Here is a 19,591-nt window from a genome sequence, read left to right on the forward strand (position 1 = left end):
CTCTCTCCAGGTTTGTCATGAAGCAGTGTGATACCACCGGCAAACAGGAGTCCATAGCTGTCAGGAGCAAGGCCCCAGGAAGTCCAATCTCCTCCATGTCAGCTGACCAGGCGTCCAGTAGCCCATTGCTTCCTTTGAACTCTGGGGAGTTCAGCAGAGGAGACCTAAACCATCAGGGTGATGCAAGTACCTCAGGGACCAACCTTGAAGGTGGCCCAAAGCCAGCAGATGCTCAAATGAAGCACAGCACAAAGGAGTCCACATCTGCCCCTTTCGTTCCTTTCTCTGGTGGGGGCCAGCGGCTGGGAGGCTCGTCTGTATCCTTGAGACCTCTAACATCCCCCTCAGCCAAGTCATCCAAGTCTTTCTCTGGCTCTGGAGGCCCTTCTAAGCCAAAGAAGTCAAAGCCTGGTGAGGAACCCCAGCAGGATCCTGAACCGGTAAGACATGTCTTAACCCTAGGGACCAAGACTGAACTCTGACCATGTTGAGTATGTGTTGAGCACCTCCCGGGAAAAGATTGTTCTGTCTGGGCTTCCCATTTAAGCATGTGGAAATGTGAGCTTCCCAGGTCACCACCAGCAAGCTTGTGCTACCTAGAATATACGACATGGTTCTCTGCCTGGTCCACTCCACAGCTGACCGAGAACAGCAGCTGTCTGCCTGGTGCCTGGTTGGGAGGGTTTGAGACATAGATGGAGACTGTGTAAGGTAGGAGTGACCTGTAAGAATGGCAGTGGATTTGTCTGTGTTCAGGATCTCCATGACTTCATTGGAAGTTCAAGCAGGGACTTGAACTGTAGCGTGGCTTTGGTGTGAGGGGTGCTGCTCATCTCAGTTGGGGGAAGAGCAGCCACTGTCCCTGATCCCTCAGGAAATGGCCCGCCCAGTGGTCCCTGGTCCAGCATGTCTGGCGCTGTGTTCCTTTTGCTCCTGTGGTTGGTTTTCCTGAGGTGGAGCTCATCACTGCACCTGTTGCTGAGTGACACCATTGCAGTGACACCCATTCAAACGGTTTGCAAAAGAGCTCTTTGTTTTTCCTGGGGTTTGTTTTGTTTTTGGTTTTGTTTGTTTATTTTTTTTAAAGATTTATTTATTTTTATTTATATGAGTACACTGCATGTCTTCAGACACACACCAAAAGAGTGCATCAGATTCCATTATAGATGGTTGTGAGCCACCATGTGGTTGCTGGGAATTGAACTCAGGACCTCTGGAAGAGCAGTCCATGCTCTTAACCACTGAGCCATCTCTCCAACCCTTGTTTGTTTATTTTTAAGACAGGGTCTTATCGTGTAGTCCAGGCTGGCCTTGAACACATAGAGATTCGTCTGATTCTCCTTCCTGAGTGTTAGAATTAAAGATGGCACCACCATGCCTGGCATAGCCTTGTCTTAATTCTGGTTCTGTCTCTGAGCTGCAGTTGTTCCTGTCACCCTGGCCTCATTTCTCTCTGATTCTCTTCCTTCCGTCCTGGTAATGACTTATTCCTGCCACCACTCAGAATCAAAAGGTACTTTTATTCTGACCACTCTTTATGGTCAGTTGATGGGCCTTGTGAGCAAGCACCTTGTCCCAACCCTAGGAGGATGTTCTTGTCATGTCAGAGTCTGGTTCCCTTGCCTTCCCCCTATTGGCTGATAGCCCTAGCCAGCAGGAGGACATGGTGTGGCCACTGTTGGGTACCATGGGTGTTCCCATCTGCACCCATGTCTGGGTTCCAGGTGAGGCATTTGCTTGTTCCCAGGATCTCTGAGCTACACCACGGTACCCTAAATGGATACCTTCACTGAGGATTTTCCTAGGAAACATGGAAAGTTCCTGGACTGTGCACTTTGCTCCTTCATGTGCTTGTTCCTGGGAAGAGTTCCAGTCTTCCAGAGTCTAGCCAAGCAGGACTTCATTCAGCAGGACCTGTGGTTTCTGGCCTTGGGCTGGAGAGGGTCTTTCTCTGGATAGCACATAGCCTGAAGTTAGCTCTGGGGCAGGCTGTAAGGTGACCATGGCTTGGAACCTTGGGGCTGGTGTCAGGTAGCTGTTTGGGAAGGAGGATTATTTATTTTCTTTAAAATAATAATAATTATTATAAGTATATTATGATAATATATTTGTTGTTGTTTTAAAGACAAGTTGTCACAATGCAGCCTTGGCTAATATGGAATTGGCTCTGTAGATCCAGCTGGCCACTGCACTCAGAGATCTGTATCCCAGTCTCTGCCTCCTGAGAACCAGGATTAATGGTACTGCCACCACACCCAGCTATTTCAAAGTTTTCATGTGTATGTATGTAAATATGCATGTTTTAAAAGTATGTAGGCACATGTGTGCATTGTGTGGGAATGGGTATGTAACACACATGTGAACACAGTCATATGGAAGCCTGAGGATGATGTCAAGAGTGACCAACTTTCCCCCTTATTCATTGAGCACAGTCTCAGTCAAGTCAGAGTTTACCCATGTGGCTCATCTTGTTAACTAGATTGCTCTGGGGATCCCTTGTCTGTCTTTAGGTTGAAATTATAGGTGGGCTGTCATGCACACCTGGCTTCTTCTGCCTCCTAAGACAGGGCATCTCTGTGTAGCCCTTGAACTCACTTTGTAGACCAGGCTGGCCTTGAATTCATAAAGCTCTGCCTGCCTCTACCTCCCAAGTGCTGGGATTAAAGGCGTGTTCCACCACCTGGCTCCCCTGGCATTTAAGTGGGTTTTGGGAACCTGAGTTTCCATCCTCATGGTTGTTACCCAGTGCCATAACCACTGAGGCATCTCCTTAGCCCTCTTGTTTTTTGATGTTGTTTTTGTTTCGAGATAAATGTCTTGAGATTGTAGCCAGAATGACCTTGAACTTGTACCCCTCCTCTCTCATCTATCCAGTGCCACCAGGCTAGGCCTCCTCCAGCATTCTTCGTGTTTTTAGGGCTGGTCTCTTGACCCTTCTCATTGCTTCTCTCCCTCCCACCTCAGTACTGGATCTCAGTACTGCCGTGCAGGCTGACATGGTTCATAGCGGCCTGTGGCCTCGCGGCTCCTCAGTTAGTGCCTTGTGTTGTTGCCGTATCTAACAATGGGTGAAGGGAGAGGGAATGAGAATATGTTAAAGCTGTATTTTAATGTGTGCGTGCGTGTGTGCGTGCGTGTGTGTGTGTGTGTGTGTGTGTGTGTGTGTGTGCGTGCGTGCGTGCGTGCGTGTGTGTGTGTGTGTGTGTGTGTGTGTGTGTCGCACTTGAGCGTAAGTACCCATGGAGGCCAGAAAGAGAGCATTGGATTCTCTGGAGCTGGTGGTATAGATGGTTGTAAGCTACTTGATATGGGTGCTAGTAACTTGGGTACTAGCCAAGAGCAGTGAGTATTGTTGACTGCTCTGAGTGGTGTTTTATAACACGTTGTCTTTGGATATTGAGATTGAGCATACCCTTCTTGAGTTCTCGGCACTTGACTTTGCCTCTGTCCTGCAGATATCCTTTAGCCACTGTAGAGCTCCTGGCGTGTTGGGTTATGTCAGTTGAGTCACTGTGACTGTGATGCTGTCATGAGTCCCTTACTGCACAGGCAGTCTAGTGGACCTGTGGACTCTTCCTGATCTCTGTGCTTTCCGAGTGATCAGGTGATGTCTTTTGTCTTTGATTTCCTTTGACTCCACGAGTTTGTTCTATAGGTACTGTATGAGATAGAATTTACTGGGTTTCCCCTCAGTGCTTAGTTCTAGCCAGTTTTGCAGCGTTATCTTTAGACACACCCCTTCCGTCTTGCTCTGTCCTGGTGGCCCCCAGTCTGTGGGGCTGGTCTCCCTCCAGTGGCCCCCAGTCTGTGGGGCTGGTCTCCCTCCAGTGGCCCCCAGTCTGTGGGGCTGGTCTCCCTCCAGTGGCCTTCAGTCTGTGGGGCTGGTCTCCCTCCAGTGGCCCCCAGTCTGTGGGGCTGGTCTCCCTCCAGTGGCCTTCAGTCTGTGGGGCTGGTCTCCCTCCAGTGGCCTTCAGTCTGTGGGGCTGGTCTCCCTCCAGTGGCCTTCAGTCTGTGAGGCTGGTCTCCCTCCAGTGGCTTCCTGCTGGTGAGGCTCATCTTGGAATGGCTACCAGAGGAGTCTCCTCCTTACCTCTCTTTGCCAAAAGTGACATGTCTCTTCAAGGACTTTATCCCTTCAAATAGTTGTCAGGATGTTAGCCAAGTTCCTGAGAGACTGCTGTTGGACACTGTGCGGCTCTGCTGCATGAAGCTCTGTGGAGTTCTGTTTGCTTCAGGAGAGTTAGTCATGCTGTGTCTCTTCCCTGTGGATGTCACATGCTCTTCTACGCATTTGTCCTCTTCTGCTATTTAATGTAGAACATGGACACTTGAGGTTACTTTTTGTAACATGTGAAGTAGTATCAGAGTTCCTGCTATGCAGTCAGAGTAGCACCTTTATTAGTTCTAGGAAGTCTGTCTGCATTTTTGTTGGGGTTTCTGTGACCATCCTAAGTGTGTGTTTTCAATGTCAGACTGGACTTGTCTCTGAGTCTCTGGTGTTTTTGGGTCATGGCTCCTAGTGGATACCTTGCCTCGGCCTTGGGAAAATGCACTATACTTCACTGTAAGCAGCCTTTATTAGGCTAAGTCCTTTATTCCTGAGATTCTGCATTGATGTGGGCCGTTGAGCACCATCTTCTTCAGCCCTCACTCCTATTTGAGATTTTAGGTGAAGTTGGGGAAAGCTATTCCTGCTTTCAGGGCCAGTTGCCAGTGGTATGCTTCATTTTTGGCCACATGCAAGTTTAGGTTAACTAACAGTTTATTCCTGACCTCTGCTTTTGTAGTCATCAGGGAGACAGGCAGACAGCTGTGCTTGCTTTCCCTCCCTCCCTCCTTTCTTCCTTCTCACTCTTTATCTAGCCTGGGACAAGCCTGGGATCAGGAAAGTGTTTAATGGGGGATGGGGGAGGAGACCGGGTTTCTCTGTCAGCCTGGCTGTCCTGGCACTCACTCTGTGGCATCATGGCTTGGCCTCTGGCAGGCTCCCTGAGCCTTTGGCTGACTTACCCTGGCTGTCCCTGCCCTGGGCTCTGTCCGCTTGCATCCTCTCACCATATGTAGAGCCCCATAGCTAGGCAGTTTAAGTGGTCGAGGCGCCTGTTGACTTTAGATGAGGCCCTGGATAGCCCTAGAACAGGTCGGAGACCAGAGGAGACCAGTGTTGGACATGGGGAGGAAGTGATAGTGTCTGCCAGGTAAGGCAGGCCTCCCTGTGGTACCTCCCTTCCTTTCCCGGGTCTCCTGATAGTGTTAGGACACTGACAGACCCTCCTTGTAACTTGGATGAGGGTGACTTTTTCACACTTGGTCATTTTCCTGTCTATGAAGCTTTCTTTATTTTTTTATTTTGACTTTTTTGGGTTTTCAAGACAGTGTTTCTCTGTGTAGTCCTGGTTGTCCCATAGACCTGGTTGGCCTCGAACTCACAGAGATCCTCCTGCTTCTGCCTCCCGAGTGCTGGTATTAAAGGTGTGTGCCACTACTCCTGGTCTTACAAAGCTTTATTTAAAAATGAAAACAAAGAAACAAACCTTCCCATATTTTGGAAAGCAAGATGCTGTCCCTTTCTCAGAGTCTGTCTTTATGGCTGATACCTGCTTCCCACCTTGTTTTCTGTGTGCTGCTGAGGTGGGCAATGTGTATTGAGGCAAGGTCTCCCTGTCACCTGCTTGGCTCCATGCCCATTACTGTGGGAGCTATGGCATCATGGTCCTGGTTGCCATCATGCAGAGGGCCCCTCAGACCTTGTTGGGGTCCTCACCTAGTGACTCTGAGGACAGTTGATAATGTTGGGGCTGAGGGTATGACAGTGTATATTAGAATAGCAAGGTGCATTGAGCCCACCACTGCGTGCGGCTGGCACTGTCGGTGGCCAGTGGCAGGTCATGGTGCTGGTGCGAACCTGACTAGCTCCCATCTCCACCCTTCTGCTTAGGGCTCTCACTCCTGCCCCTGTATTCACACCTGAGAGGGGAGGCTGGTTACCTGTGTCCATAGTAGGTGAGTAGCCACTCTTGTGTACCTCTTTAGTACCTCGATTAACTATTTTCTCAAGGCCTTGAACCCCAAAACTGTCCTTGTGAAGCATCCTGGAGTGAGAAGGTAGAAGTACCTGCCTTCTCCTTTAGGAGCCTGGCTGGTTCCTTCCCTGTGCTGTTTGGCTAGTGTGAAGTTCCTGGTCCATCCATAGTAAGATGGAAAACAGATCCATGTGCTTAGGGATAGCTGGCTCCAGGGCCTTGGCCATCTCTGTTTAAGGGGCCGGGCAGCTGTGTTTTCAGCTTCCTGCTCCCTCCATGCCGACTTGAATCCATGTCCTGTACCGTGTATGGGTGCAGCAGTCAGAGCAGCCGGTCTGGTCAGCTTGCCAGGCACAGTCACTGTCCCTGTGTCAGGAACCCAGGGCCCCAGCCAGCAGGGCTGGTTCCATGGAGGGTGCGCATGCTCTGCTTGTGCTTCTCCAGCCTTTGATCTGGGAGCCTGGGCAGCTGATTGATTGTGGAGTGTGTGTGTCGTGTCCCCCCACCCCCCTTGTGCTTCTTGTCACCAGCAGCCCCACACCCAGAGGGCTGGCTGGCCACATGCATCTGCTTTGTGTCCCTACTCAGTCTTGGGGGGAGGGGGACGGGAACAAAACAGAACTTTTTTGGAGAACTTCAAAGGTGCACTTTAGTAATCAAAAAGAGTTTCCAAGTTTCCCATTAATGTTTTGCCTGTGTGTGGTTTTTGGATTTAAATAAAGACTCAGAAGAAAGAGACAGGATAAAATACAGGCAGGTCCTCGCTGAGGCCCGGGATGGTTCACAGAGCCTGGCGGTTCCTGCCTTTGATGTCAGACATTAATTATTAGAAGGTAGTTTTACTGGCTATCAGAACCGGGCTCTGGGAGAGGCTGGGGCTGCCCGGCGCCCCCTGGCCATGTCCTTTGAAGTCCCTCCACAGCCCAGGAGGCCGCCTTGTAGCTCTACGCATTTGCAGGCCGATCACAGTACACACACCCCCATGCCTGTAGCCTCCCCAGCAGCTGGCACAGGGGCCAACCCTGATCAAAGGCCCTGGGTCCTCCTGGGCAGGTCTGGCTGCCCCTGGCTGGCCTGCCCCTCCCCCTCAGGGGATTTCCTTCGTGTCTGTCCCACATACCCTGCTCACACAGTCTGGCCTTCACCCTCTGCACCCTGGGCTGGTGACTGGTTAGTACTAATGGGGCTGGAAGGGGACTGTGGGGGCTGGGAAGTATGAAGTTGGTTGTTGTGCCAAACTTAGTGAGAATACCCACCTGGACCACTGAATGTCAGGCAGGGCAGGATGGCAGATGTCTGTGGATGGTTGAAGCTTATGGACGGGGACTCTTGATTCTGTTTGTTCTGCTCTGCCCTAGGGTTTCTGTCATCTTCGCAGACTGGCCATGGGCCTGCTGTGCTTGGGTGTTCATGGGTAGCCCTCAGGCACTGAGGACCAAGCTCTCTCTCTTCTTTTGAGAGCTACAAGCCACTTCTTCAGGCTTGCAGTGGCCAGCTGAGTGTCTGGGCTTTTGTTGTTTGTTTGGCTTTAAAGTTTTTTATTTGTATTTATTTGTTTGTTTTGGGCCTAGGTCTTACTATGTAGCCTTGACTGACCTGGAACTTGCTATGTAGACCAAGCTAGTGACAAATTCACAGAGCTCTACTTGCCTCTACCTCCTGAGTGCTGGAATTAAAGGCATTCTCATTTTTATTTTCAACAGTGCATATATGTGCATATCTGTGTGTGGGTATGTGTTTGTCAGTGCAGTGCCCACTCATGCCAGGAGAGGATGCTGGCTCAGAGAGGAGCTGGAGTTGCAGGAGGTTGTGGGCCACCCACTGTGAGTCCTGGGGACTGAACTTCAGTCTTCTATATGAATACTACATGATCTTAACTGCTAAGCTACCTGTCCAAGTTCCTTTCTGGTTGTTTGTAGGTGATTAAGCTTCACTGAGGGACTCCAGGGCCTACTGCTCACTGATAGGTGTAGTAGAGGATGGTCCAGTAGAGCAAGGGTCCTACCTGTTCACCTAACCTGGGTCCCAGCTTGTGTTACTTGAGTAACAGTGTTCGCTCCTATCTTGAATATTTTATCTCTTATTATTTGTCTTGTTTTTTAGACTTGTGTGTAGCCTTGGCTGGCCTGGAACTTACTATGTAGACCAGGCTTGCCTTGGACTCATAGAGGTCCTTCTGCCTCTGCCTCCTGAGTGCTAGGATTATAGACATGTACCGCTAGACCCAACCTGGAGGTTTATTCCTGAGCCCCCAGGACAGAGCTGCTGCCAGCCTGGCCCCTCTCCCTTCCCTGGTCTAGCCATTCCTTTAGAGAGGGGATAGAAATGCTCCACATGCTCATGTGCCACTACAGCGGCCAAGGGTTCGAAACTGCACTCTGTCTGCCTGTCTGCCTGTGTGTGTGTGTGTGTGTGTGTGTGTGTAGACCAGGCTGGTCAGGAACTCAGAGACTCACCTGCCTCCTCCAGAGTGCTGGGATTAAAGGTGTGCACCATACCTGGCTGCACTCTCGTCTTTTTTTAAAAAAGCTTTGGTCATTTTTTTGAGATGGAAGTAATCCAGATCCACAGTAGAGAAGCTAAGCGGTTGAGAAAAATCTACATGAAAATGGAACCTAGGAGTATGGTGTATTAGTGTGCTGGGGTGGCGCTTCCTTGTAGGTGTCTTGGAGAGGAGCAGCACCCCTCTGTGCTGCCCCCAAGCCTGAGTCAGTCCAGTCATGCACTCTGGCACAACTGTGTCCTGTTGTGCCGTCCGGGGCCTTTGATGGTGTCCATGTGCTCAGGCGCCTCCCTCCCTCCTGAGGGTGGCTGAGCCCTGTGAGTAACTCGGAGGTTTGGCCTGCATCCCTCTTGCAGTGATTCATGTAAGCTCAAAGCCTCAAGGGAAACGCTTCACATTCCCTCTCACCAAAGCCATTGTCAGCGCGCCGGCTGGGCTGAGGAAGAGCAAGCAAAGGGAGCAGGCGACCATTCATGGAGAAGCTGGAAGATCTGAGACTGAGGTCACCTCTAAATGGTGTTCACATGTCTTCTTCATCTGTCATCTCATTCTGGAGAACCACTGTCAAAAGGGGAAGCTTGAGCAGGCCCATTTCTGATATGAGTAGGGTATCCTGTGGCCACAAGACCCTGCCAGGGCTGGCAGGCCAGCTACGTTGAGCTCTCTTCCTTCTCTGCTTGGAGTGGTCTGACCGGGTGGCTCCAGCCTGGAGACTGCTTTCTGTCCTGATCAGCTCTTTCTGGCGATTCCCTGCCTACCTTGCCTCTGTTCTGGTCAGCGTGCAAGATCCTCACTGCTAGCCAGGACTCAGAATCTGCTGTGTTCCTAGGTTCCCTGGAGTCAAAGCCTCCTGTGTGGGTTTTAGTAAGGGCTTTTTCATACCAATGTCTGTCCATCATAACCTCACAGACAGGGAAGGGAGGCCATCCACCCTTTATGTGTACACTTACAGCCAGCTGTTTCTCAGGCACTCTGTGCCAGCTTCCTCACCAGTCACAGCAAACCGTAATATGACCTGACCCCGTAGGCTTATTTTGAGGACTTCGGTCCAACATGCACAGGCCTTTTGGGGAAAGGTTCTTTAAGATGCCCTTTACACTGAGCTTCTTGTTCTGAAGGAGCCGGCTTGTCCTGGGGAATCTCTTCCCAGGCGTCCCTCTCCTCCAGGTTGTCTCTCTGGCCTAGTCAGGCTTGACTGTCCTTCACAGCTGTCCCTGTGTGCTTTTCTTTGTCCTCATGTCTCACCTCCAAATATGAATTCTGTAACCAAAGACATCTCCATAAGTACCTAGGATGGAATCATGTGCAAAACTGTGAGGATGGCAGATGGGAGTCAGGCACTGGCAGAGCATACAGAATAAACAGGGTCAGGCATGGCTGGGGACAGCGGTATGGCCGCTGTGCTGCTGGCTGTCCTGCTGCAGCCCTTCCCTGCCCAGTGGCTGTCTTAGGCAGATTGTGGGGATGGTGGAGCTTCTCCACTCTGAGCTCCCTGGCTTCCCCTGCTGCCACTGGGGCAGTGTGATGGCTTCCTGCCAGCTAGCTGCAGACCTTGTGAGGTGTCATGGAAGATTTTGAAGTCTTGGACCCTTCTGTAACAGCTCACTTGGACTGACCTTTGCCAGCAGGTTCCAGTAGACCCTTTCTTAGTGCTGCTCTCCTGCAGCGGAGCTGTCCTGAGTAGGCTGTTTATCCTGTCCTGGTCCCTGGGCTCCTAGTGCTTTGTGGTAGGCAGTTCTCTTGAGAAGAGCAGGAGGGTCCAAACAATGAAAGGTGCCAGTTTTGTTTTTCTGACTAAATCCAGCAGCCCTAGGACAGTGTGACACTCATGTTCCCTATGTGCCCATCCTGGAAGCAACTAGCAAGCCACCATCTTCCCTGCTGCCCCCAGGCTGTTCCTTTGGGAGAGTCCTGAACTGGCAGCCAGAGAGCCTGCCCGACTTCCTCTGGTTTTTTGAGCCTGAGTGCCTGAGGCTACATTTGCTTTTGGATCCCAGATTGCCACCACCCAGCCTAAACTGGCTGTCCATGGAGACTGCTGCTTGTAGCTCTGGATGTGCCTACATTCTGCCCTCCCCCTGGAGCCTGGGCAAGTTTGTGCCCCTGCTGGAATGCAGAAACTGTGGCCATGGAGGCAGCTTGGCACATGGCATCATGTTGTAAAGACCTCTGGAGCAGACTGCCTTCGGTGGCTATTCTGCAGCTGTGACGTTGAAGGGGCAAGCCCCCAGGTCCATGCTGAGCCACCTGTGGTGCCCTGCCCAGGCTCAGCCAGCCTTTGCCTGCTGTGTAGCCTGAGGTCAGATGGGCTCCGTGGTTAGAGCAATATAAGAAAGCTTAATAGATTGTAGGGTTATGGTGTCTATGACAGTGGCAAATGAGGGGACTTCTAAGGAGACATCTGGGACAGGTATGCATCAAAATATACCCAGTGTGGGTATACTGAGGGTGAGCACCTTGGTCCTGGCTAGGGTCAACCTCCCTGGGCCTGAAGACATCTTTGGAATGATGGTATGCGGCTTGGCTGTCATGTGAAAGGCTACTGGAGGGCAAGGCGAAGCTTGTTCTTAGAGCCAGACAACCTGTCCCCAAGTTGTCAGCATTTCAGGGCCTGGCTCATGGCATTACAGCTGTTTTTTCTTCAGGACAGGACCCAACATAGGCTCTGCCAGTCCAACTGGCACCTTGGTCAGGCCTGGCTCCGTGGGGTGGCCCCAGCACAGAGGAGGTATCCCACCCTCCTGGGCACCGCAAATGGACCGGGCCTGCCTTGTAATTTTCATTGCCATTGATGCCAATTAGGAGTGACGCTTTCCCTTCCTCTGTCCCTGGGTGGGCAGAGGGAAGGCCAGCTTGTTCCCTAGGGAGAGAGAGGTGGAGTCAGCCTGGCTTTGGGGCTGTGACTACGAGAGGGCAGTAGGGGCAGCTGGCTGGGGTTTTTGCCAACACTCTAATTTGGTGGCTTCCACTGTTCCTCCTTTCTGGAACCCCTGACGTGGCCTCCAAAAGGGGTGCAGCTCCCCAAGATGGGTTTCTGAACATGAGGTTCTTCCATTGAGGCAAGAAGTATGTTAGGACACTTCTGGTCTTCCCTAAAGTTGAGTTCCCATGGGCAGCACTGCTGTCCACTGAGGGCTAAGCATCTCCCGATGAAGACTTCTGAATACTACTGCTCCAAGTCCTGCTATGGCCCTCTGGTTGTGAGATGGTTTGCTGGGATGGAGAGTCTTCATGGCTGTTCCAGCTGTGGGGACACAGGCACATGCATGCACACATACATGGTGAGGCCATATCAACTGAATTCCTCTGTTCACAGCCCGTTGACCGAGATCCTGTGGTGTGCCACCCTGACCTAGAGGACTTGCTACAGCCCTGGCCAGCAGAGGTCCCTGACGAGTTCTTTGAAGTGACCGTGGATGATGTGAGGAGACGGCTGGCCCAGCTCAAGAGTGAGCGGTGGGTGCTCCTAGACCTGTAGTCATCTCTGGCTGTCCCCTGGTCCCTTCCTCCCCTCTTGGGAGAGAACAGCCTTTGGGGCCTTGGAGAGCAAGGGGGAAGGTGGTTGCTTTTCTGGCTCAAGACTAAGGAGCTTTTCTGTTGAGACTGGGAACTGGCCCTTTTTACCACAGGAAGCGTCTGGAAGAAGCCCCCTTAGTGACCAAGGCTTTCAGGGAGGCACAGATGAAGGAGAAACTGGAACGCTACCCAAAGGTAAGCAGTGACTTCCTTAAGTTCCTGTGGGGAGGACATGGCACAGGTAGGTAGTTCATAGGTTAGGCAGCCCCAGGCTCGTACAGCACCACCATGTGGACTTGCCTTGGTTGAGCGGGCATCATGGTAGTCCTGTGTAGTGCGGCCCAGGACCAGCCGCTCCCTCAGCATTTTATGATAGAGGTATCGCTGTACTGAACTGCACCTGGCCTGTGCGTGCCAGGGAAGCGCTGAAAATAAAGTCTTCATTTTTGTTTGCTCTGTTGTTGTTATTTGGTGGGCTCAGAACTCAGTGCTCTGCCCCCACCTCCTGAGCATTGGATTTCAAGTGTACAGCACCACACCCAACCATCAGAGCAGATGTGTTATGTTCATTCATTCATTCAGACAGGGGCTCATGTAGTCCAGGCTGGCTTCAGATTTACTGTATAGGCAGAGATATGGATTCCAGACAGGAGAGGGTTACATGATTGTGCTGCCTTAGTGAACATGGTGAGCTTCTAGGGTACATATGTTCATATGTTGGGTACTTGACTCCTTTCTTGTAGCGCAGGTGTATTGAGGAGCACCGGGAAAACCAGGCCTGGGGTAGCTGACAATTCCTATAGTAGAAACAGAGCAGGGAGACCCCTCCCTGTGCTGGGTGTAGCTCTGACTTCCCTTTCAATTGCTCCTATCAGGTGGCACTAAGGGTCCTATTCCCTGACCGTTACATCCTGCAGGGCTTCTTCCGCCCCAGCGAGACTGGTGAGTGCCTGCAGTACTGGGAAGGGCTATTGTGCCTTGTTGGGTTGTTCTACGCCACAGGACTACATACAGGTCCTGCCTTTGGAGCTCTAGGAAGATGGGGTAGTTGCAGGCTGCCATCTTTTCCATGTGACATTCGTGTGACTCTGAGGTTCCAGGACTTGGGCTGCTTCTTCTCAAAGAGGCTCAGTCCTGTCCCCAGAGCTCATGATTCTGAGTGTTTGGGACATGAGCAGGTAGGAAGCCTCTGAGAAGAAGCCATCGAAGTCACAAGAGATGGAGTGGACCTTGGTGGACTATTTTAAGACAGTGAGGATGAAGTAGTTTTAGGCCTGAGGGGGTTCCTACTTTGGCTGGGTTCAGGTTGAGGAGTTGGGTGCTGTGGGCCTACCTTGGCATGGCGGTCAGTAAGCAGGCCTCTCTTGCATCAGCATGGGGTTCTTAGAAGCAGTTTGTACTGTGGTTCCTAACATGCTGAACATCTGGAGTGGCAGGGATGCTTTGTGGAATCCTCACATCCAGGGTTTAGCTTCTGCCAACAGGGTGGATGCTGAGCCTGCATTGCTGGGAATGGCCCTGGGCTCACTGTCCCTGGGTTCCCAGCAGGACCTTGAGCAGTGAGTGTTGTTCCCTTTTCTCCACAGTGGGGGATCTTCGAGACTTTGTTAGGAGCCACCTGGGGAACCCTGAGCTCTCCTTTTACCTATGTAAGTCTGCTCCTCAGTGGCCTCTGCCTGCGTCTGCCACCAGCCCTCTTCTCTTCTTCCTGGGCTGTGACTTAAGATAGTTTTGGCTTCAGAAGCCAAGTTGTCTAGCTGTCCAACCCTATGGTCCTTGCAGGGAGTTGATATCAGGGCTTAGCTCCTCTTTCCTAGTCTCACCCTGTGGCACAAGCTGCAACGGGGACTGGATCCAGGAACAGGGTTGTCACCAGGGTGGCGAGAACCCCTGTGAGCAGCAGAGGTGGGTGGACGGCCTGTGACCTGAGAGGTGACCCACAGGTGCCTACTGAGGCCCGTGTGCCGGACACCTGGGGCTACCAGTGTCCTAACAGCCTCCTCTCTCCACAGTCATTGCTCCACCCAAAATGGTCCTGGATGACCACACGCTGACTCTCTTTCAGGTACCAATTGCCTCATGGGTGCTGCTGGGGCTGGCTGTGCTGGGTGTGTTGGGAGGGCAGGGCGCCATGCTGCGGTTGGGTTGGGAAGGAGAGCCCTGGCAGGCTCTGTGGTGGGTAATAAAGCCTTTTAGAGCCGGTGAATTCAGAGGGAGCAACACGCCTCTGAAGTCGTTTCTGACAGGGCTTTCCAGCCTCCTCCGCTTCCTGCCTGGCCCCGGGGTGGGGATGGGCCTGCCCAACTAGCTGGCCTGCTGTCCTCAGCTGGGGCCGCCTGGAGGTCCTGGCCCCTGGGCTGCTGGATGACACCAGCTCCTTAGCATCTGGGTGAAAAAGAGGCCTGGCAGCCTGATCTAGGAGTGAGTGGCACAGAGCCTCAGTAGGGCTGGGGTCCTTAACATTCCCATTAATAGCTAATGGCTGTTAGCTCTGCCACTTTCCTCAGGAGCTCAGCCTTTCCTCAGAACCCTGCCAGTCTCTGGTAGGAGGGCCATGGTCAGCCCCAGGCTTTTCCATGGGGCCTCTGGAGGCCTTAAGATCTCCAAGGCAGAGGCTACTTGACCCTGCACCCTGCAGAGCCAATTGGAATGAATGCCTTGTCTCTTACCCCTCTAGGAGAGCAGCTGGGGCCTCCTTAGCCCCTCTAGTCTAACAGTTTCCTTTTCAAAGTCTTTAGATATTTTAATTAACAACAGAGGTGCCCAGAAAGCCTCTACAGAGGTCTGGGTTGGGGGTGACAGGCTCCACTAGCTGTCTAGAGCTGCCACCATTGGGGTGAGACAGGGCAGGGAGCAGGCTGGCAGCTCACCAGGGACTGTTGAGGGAAGAAGTTGCAGCCACAAGGCTCTGCAGTAACGGAAATCAGGGAGCTACCCCAGAACGGGCCTGAGACCCTGTGATTCCCTTCTTGACTTATGAACCTCCAGGCGCCGGCCCTCTTTCTTCATTTCTGCCCCTCCCTACCTCCCTGGCCAGCTTGTTGATAAACATTGAATCTGGAAGATGCTTTGGGATTGAGGGCCAGCCCCTAGGCCCCTCCCCTAGTCTGGATTCACATGCCCTCTCCCCAAGCCAGAGGGTGCCTCTCACCCGCCTTTGCCTGATTCCTGGTGACATGCTGCCCTTGCTACCAGCAGCCGGCTCCTTTCCTCCATCAGCTCTGTCTGGAGCCACAGGGCCTCCCAAGGGGTGGCATCCCTTCCTGCTGCTGAGGGAAAGAAGCCTGCTCCCCTCTGGTAGGTGAGCAGGAAGCAGCCCTTGAAGCTGCAGCTTTCTCATCTTCGGCAGGGCTGGGCACTGCTGCCCACGGGTCTATATTCAACCATGTGGGATGCCACTAGCCCAGGAGAGCAGGGGCTTTTGAAGGGCATGGGGGCAGGAAGGACTAAACCACAAAGAGGTGGGGTGCAGAGCCCAATCTGCACTGTGAATTTTTTGGGCCTGAGCCCTTGGCTCCTTGCTGTGCTCCAGCTCACCCTCTTGCTCAAGGTTTAGGAGATCAGTAGTGTTTTGTTGGTGCCATCGGGAAGGAAGACAGGCAAAGCAGGGAAAAGCCTAGACATCCTGTGCCCAGCCCCACCTGGCCTGCTGCTGTGCTTTCTGAAGTTTGGAGAGGTCTTGCCTTTCTTGCCCTGTAGGTGTGTTCTGGGAACTGCTGGTCAGATGCCACCCTCATCCCTCCCCCTGAGCTCTAAGTAGTCCTGGGGCCTAAGGGGAGGGGTGTAGGTTGAATCTTGTATTTAGGTGGTCGAGTCTGTTCCACTGCATTTTCTATGTTGTCTGTAGTAAGGGTAGGGAGAATGGGTCAGTTAGAGCTTAGAATCCTGGCCTGTTCAGTTCCTGGGGGGGGGGGGCATAGTGGCCCAGTGGGGGCTGTGCAGTAAGCAGAAGGTCTAACCTTCCCTTTTCCATTGGGACCCCAAGCCAGTGGGCAAGAGTTTCAGCTTCCAGCAGGCACTGAAAGAATGGTGAGTTCTTGAAGAGCTGGTCTTAGGGGGCTAGAAGACCCTTTTGTAGGAAAGGATTCTTTCCCCCTTCCCCGTACTCTCCTGACTTCCTGCCCCAAGTTGAGGGTATCTTATCTTCAAGTTGAGAGAGGAAGAGGTAAGGAGTGAGGTAGGCCCTGGACTCTGCTGCTGACAGGACAATGCCAGAGTTTGATGCTCACTCTGTGAGGAAACAGGACTTCCCTGTCCCCTGCCATTGGAGTGTAGCCCACTCTCCCTTAGGAGACACTAACAGCAGGCTGGCCTGCTGCTCCCTCCCCTGGACAGGCTTGATCCTGGCAATGCCTAGTATTTGCTTAGAGCAGGCAGGCAGTTCAAAAAGTCACCCCCCCCCCAAAAAAAAAAAGGGCAGCCTTGGCCTCTTATAGGATTGTTTGGTCCTGAGGAGAAAGAAGAAAGTGGCAGCCTTGCCTTTGAGGCATGAATAAATTGATGGGCTGTTCCTTTGGTGCTGAGGAGGGCAGAAGCCCTTGTCTGAGGTGATCCAGCAGCAGGGGGCAGTTGACAGTTGTAGAAGGAGATAGAATAGTGTGGGAAAGCTTATCCTTAGGTTCATAGTAAGGACCAGTCTCCTCTGAAAACTGATCAGCTTGATGTCAACCCACTGTCCTCACCTCTTCACTTAAGGCTGGGTGTGGGCATTTGGGGACAGAGCCCACAGCTTCCCAAGTGCCTTGGAGCTGCCATATGGCAGCTGCCTCCTCAGTCACTTCCAAGGGGAGCCCCCTTGACTAGTGGTGGTAGAAAACAGACAAGACCTTGTGGGTGCTGTAGCCAGGCTCCCGGAAGTGCTAGAAAGAGTGGGCCCCAGGCTGCCTGAGAACACTACTCAGTTACTGGCAGAAGTATTAGAAGGTGGCTCTGGAGGTAAGGACCGAGGAAGGCCCTAGCACTGTCCTCCCCCTGTCCCTGCTTGGATCCCTGGCTTCCTTCTGGCGCCTTCCCAGGGGCACTAGGGGCAGCCCCCCGCCCACCCCACAGGCGCCCTCCCAGGGCCACTAGGGCAGCCCCCGCCCACCCCACAGGCCTCTTCTCATGCTGCTTTGATCGCAGGCCTCACAATTGCGTTTCAAAGCATTCACCGCCCTTGTTTGTGTCCCTCTGTTGCCGGCTGGAGGCTGAGGTTTCAGCGTTCCTAGGCCTGGCCTTTGAAGCTTGCTCTTATTAATCTTTTAACATCCCCCAACCCCACCCACCCCGCCCACCCCTCCAGCCTGTGGCACTCACAGGAGCCTGGAGCCGCACGGAAAGAATGCCCTCAGCCTGCAGCTGCAGCCCCTTCCTAGGTCCTGCCAGACTCCTGGCTGCCCTCAGCTTTTGACCACGTCAGCTAGCCCCAGCCCCCAGCTCCCTTGGGCACAAAGTCTAAAAAAGAGGAAAACATTCAGATGTGTGATACTAGGGCCTCTTGGGCTTCTGCAGCCCTGGGCTGTACTGTCACCCTGCAGAGAGGCCTCAAAGTCTGTGTCCAGTGGTGTCAGAGAGGAGGCAACCTTGTCTACTTCATGCTCCCACCCCACAATACCTGTGCCCACGAAAGTAGGACCAATCCCTGCAGAAAAACCTCATACCCTCTGCCACTTTGGATAGGTAGACCATGGGATAGCAAAGCATCAGTTAGGAGCCCCAACTTCACCACTGCCCAGCTGTGGCACCAGCAGATTCGGTGCTGGTGTGGTTTTGGATAGGTGTGGTTTAGTGGCCTTTGATCCAGGCATTCAGCTGTGTTTTCAAGGCTGTCCTTGTTTGGGTGGGACAGGAGGAGCTTGGGCTGGTCCTGCCTGGCTCTGGCTTCCTTCTTAGTACAGTGTTAACAACCCTGCCTAGACTGGTGTGTCTCACAAGGAAGCTTCTCTCAGCTCAGGGCATCTCTAAAGCAGCTTGATTCTGAGAGCCCTTTGCTTCATGCCTGGGCCTGTTCCCCTAGGACACTCCTGTCTCCAAGTGGCTCTGCGTACATTCCTAACCTCAGAGACACTCCTACCCATAGCCCCTCACTCCGGTTTTGTTTTGGTTTTCTGTGGGTTTGTTTGTTTGTTGTTTTTGCATAAGCAGAGGGAGGGGTTGTATGTCAACAGGCAGGGGCACAGATTTCTTTCCCACTTCTGGTCCTAGACAGTGTCAGGCTGGAAGACCCAGACACCCCCCCCCCCAGCCCTATGTCTTCCTCCTCTTACCTCCTGGGCCAGATGTGCCTGAGTCATAAACTCAAGTGACACTGACAGTTTGCTGGTGCCACAGCTGGGCAGTGGGACAGGCGTCAGGCGTGAAGGACACCATTCTCACAAATGAGATGTGGGACTCCTAATTGCTACTCTGCTGTCTGGTGGTCCATGATGGGTAGAATGCTAGAGGAACACCACCTGTTTGGCCCTCTAAGCCCCCCTGCTCCCTGTCCCTCCTGCAGGCAAACCTCTTCCCTGCTGCGCTTGTGCACTTCGGAGCTGAAGAACCAACAGGTGAGTGACAGCAGGACCCACCCTGAATCTCACTTTTCCTGATGCCAGGAGCAAGGTGTTCACTGAGGTCCTTAAATGGGTTGGGAGGCTGCAGCCCAGGACCCACACCTCCCCGGGGCACCTGCCTAGCCACACGCCACTGGCAGCGTGTGGGTGGACGTACAGGTTTCATCTGTAGCTGAGGGTAGGCTCTGACTTCTGAAGGTCTCTACCTGGAACCTGGGCTGCTAGAACACACCGTTTCCCCATCTACAGCTGATGTGCTGGTGGCCAGGTAAGTTCCTGGGGGGCTGGGAGCCCCTCCAAGGCTGTGCCCACCACCTGGCCTTGGCCTCTCACCCCTAGGTGTATGTCCCGGGCCGCCGGGTCCCCACCCCTGCTGCCAGCCCCTGACCCTGTGTCCCTGGAATCTGAGCCAATCGCTGAGGAGGGGGCACTGGGGCCCCCAGAGCCCATCCAAGGGACAGCCCAGCCTGTGAAGAGAAGCCTGGGCAAAGTGCCCAAGTGGCTGAAGCTGCCAGGTGCCTGCCTGTCATGGACTAGCTGGGTAGGGCAGGGTGGCTGGGCAGGAACCCAGGGGCTTGTGATCATTTTTGTGTTTGCATCACAGCCAGCAAGAGGTGAGACTACCAGCCTGGAGATGCCCATCTTCAGCCACAGGACCCTACCCCCACCCACCCCGAGCAGGAATAAAAAGTCGCGCTTTCTCTCAAAGCTCTCTGGATTTTCTTTTCTGCAGAAGAGGCCCTCAGGCCTCCCTCTAGCTCAGTCTCATCCACTGAAGAACCCTGGGAGTTTGGCTGAACCACAGGGGGTTCCTGTTTCTGAAAAACTGAGGGATCTCTGAAGGGTCTGAGAAGGCCAGAAACCTGGGCAAGCCAGCTTCTCTTCATTTGTATCTGACCTCTTTAGCCCTTTACAAATTGGACAGAAGTGTAGGTGGAAGCCTTCCTTACAAAGCTGCCTTTGGCTGTGCCTGGCCTGGGTGTTCTGGTAACCTTTCTCCATGTTCAGTGGGGACT

At 53.0% G+C, this 19,591-nt stretch overlaps 1 protein-coding gene across 1 annotated transcript in view; it reads left to right on the forward strand.

Annotated features, from left to right (window-relative positions):
• The window catches only part of ASPSCR1 (ASPSCR1 tether for SLC2A4, UBX domain containing), a 35,581-nt gene extending 16,298 nt beyond the window's left edge, over nucleotides 1-19,283 (forward strand). The window contains exons 7-16 of the mRNA XM_080923091.1: nucleotides 11-440; nucleotides 11,843-11,982; nucleotides 12,156-12,237; nucleotides 12,918-12,984; nucleotides 13,629-13,691; nucleotides 14,055-14,107; nucleotides 18,518-18,569; nucleotides 18,774-18,843; nucleotides 18,915-19,090; nucleotides 19,180-19,283. Of these exons, the coding sequence (XP_080779217.1) occupies nucleotides 11-440; nucleotides 11,843-11,982; nucleotides 12,156-12,237; nucleotides 12,918-12,984; nucleotides 13,629-13,691; nucleotides 14,055-14,107; nucleotides 18,518-18,569; nucleotides 18,774-18,843; nucleotides 18,915-19,090; nucleotides 19,180-19,193 (1,147 nt within the window). The 3' untranslated portion in view covers nucleotides 19,194-19,283. The remainder of the gene's footprint in view (nucleotides 1-10; nucleotides 441-11,842; nucleotides 11,983-12,155; nucleotides 12,238-12,917; nucleotides 12,985-13,628; nucleotides 13,692-14,054; nucleotides 14,108-18,517; nucleotides 18,570-18,773; nucleotides 18,844-18,914; nucleotides 19,091-19,179) is intronic.
• Nucleotides 19,284-19,591: the final 308 nt, after the last annotated feature.

Source organism: Micromys minutus (genome assembly GCF_963924665.1).
Source record: "Micromys minutus genome assembly, chromosome: 10".
Lineage (NCBI taxonomy): Eukaryota > Metazoa > Chordata > Mammalia > Rodentia > Muridae > Micromys > Micromys minutus.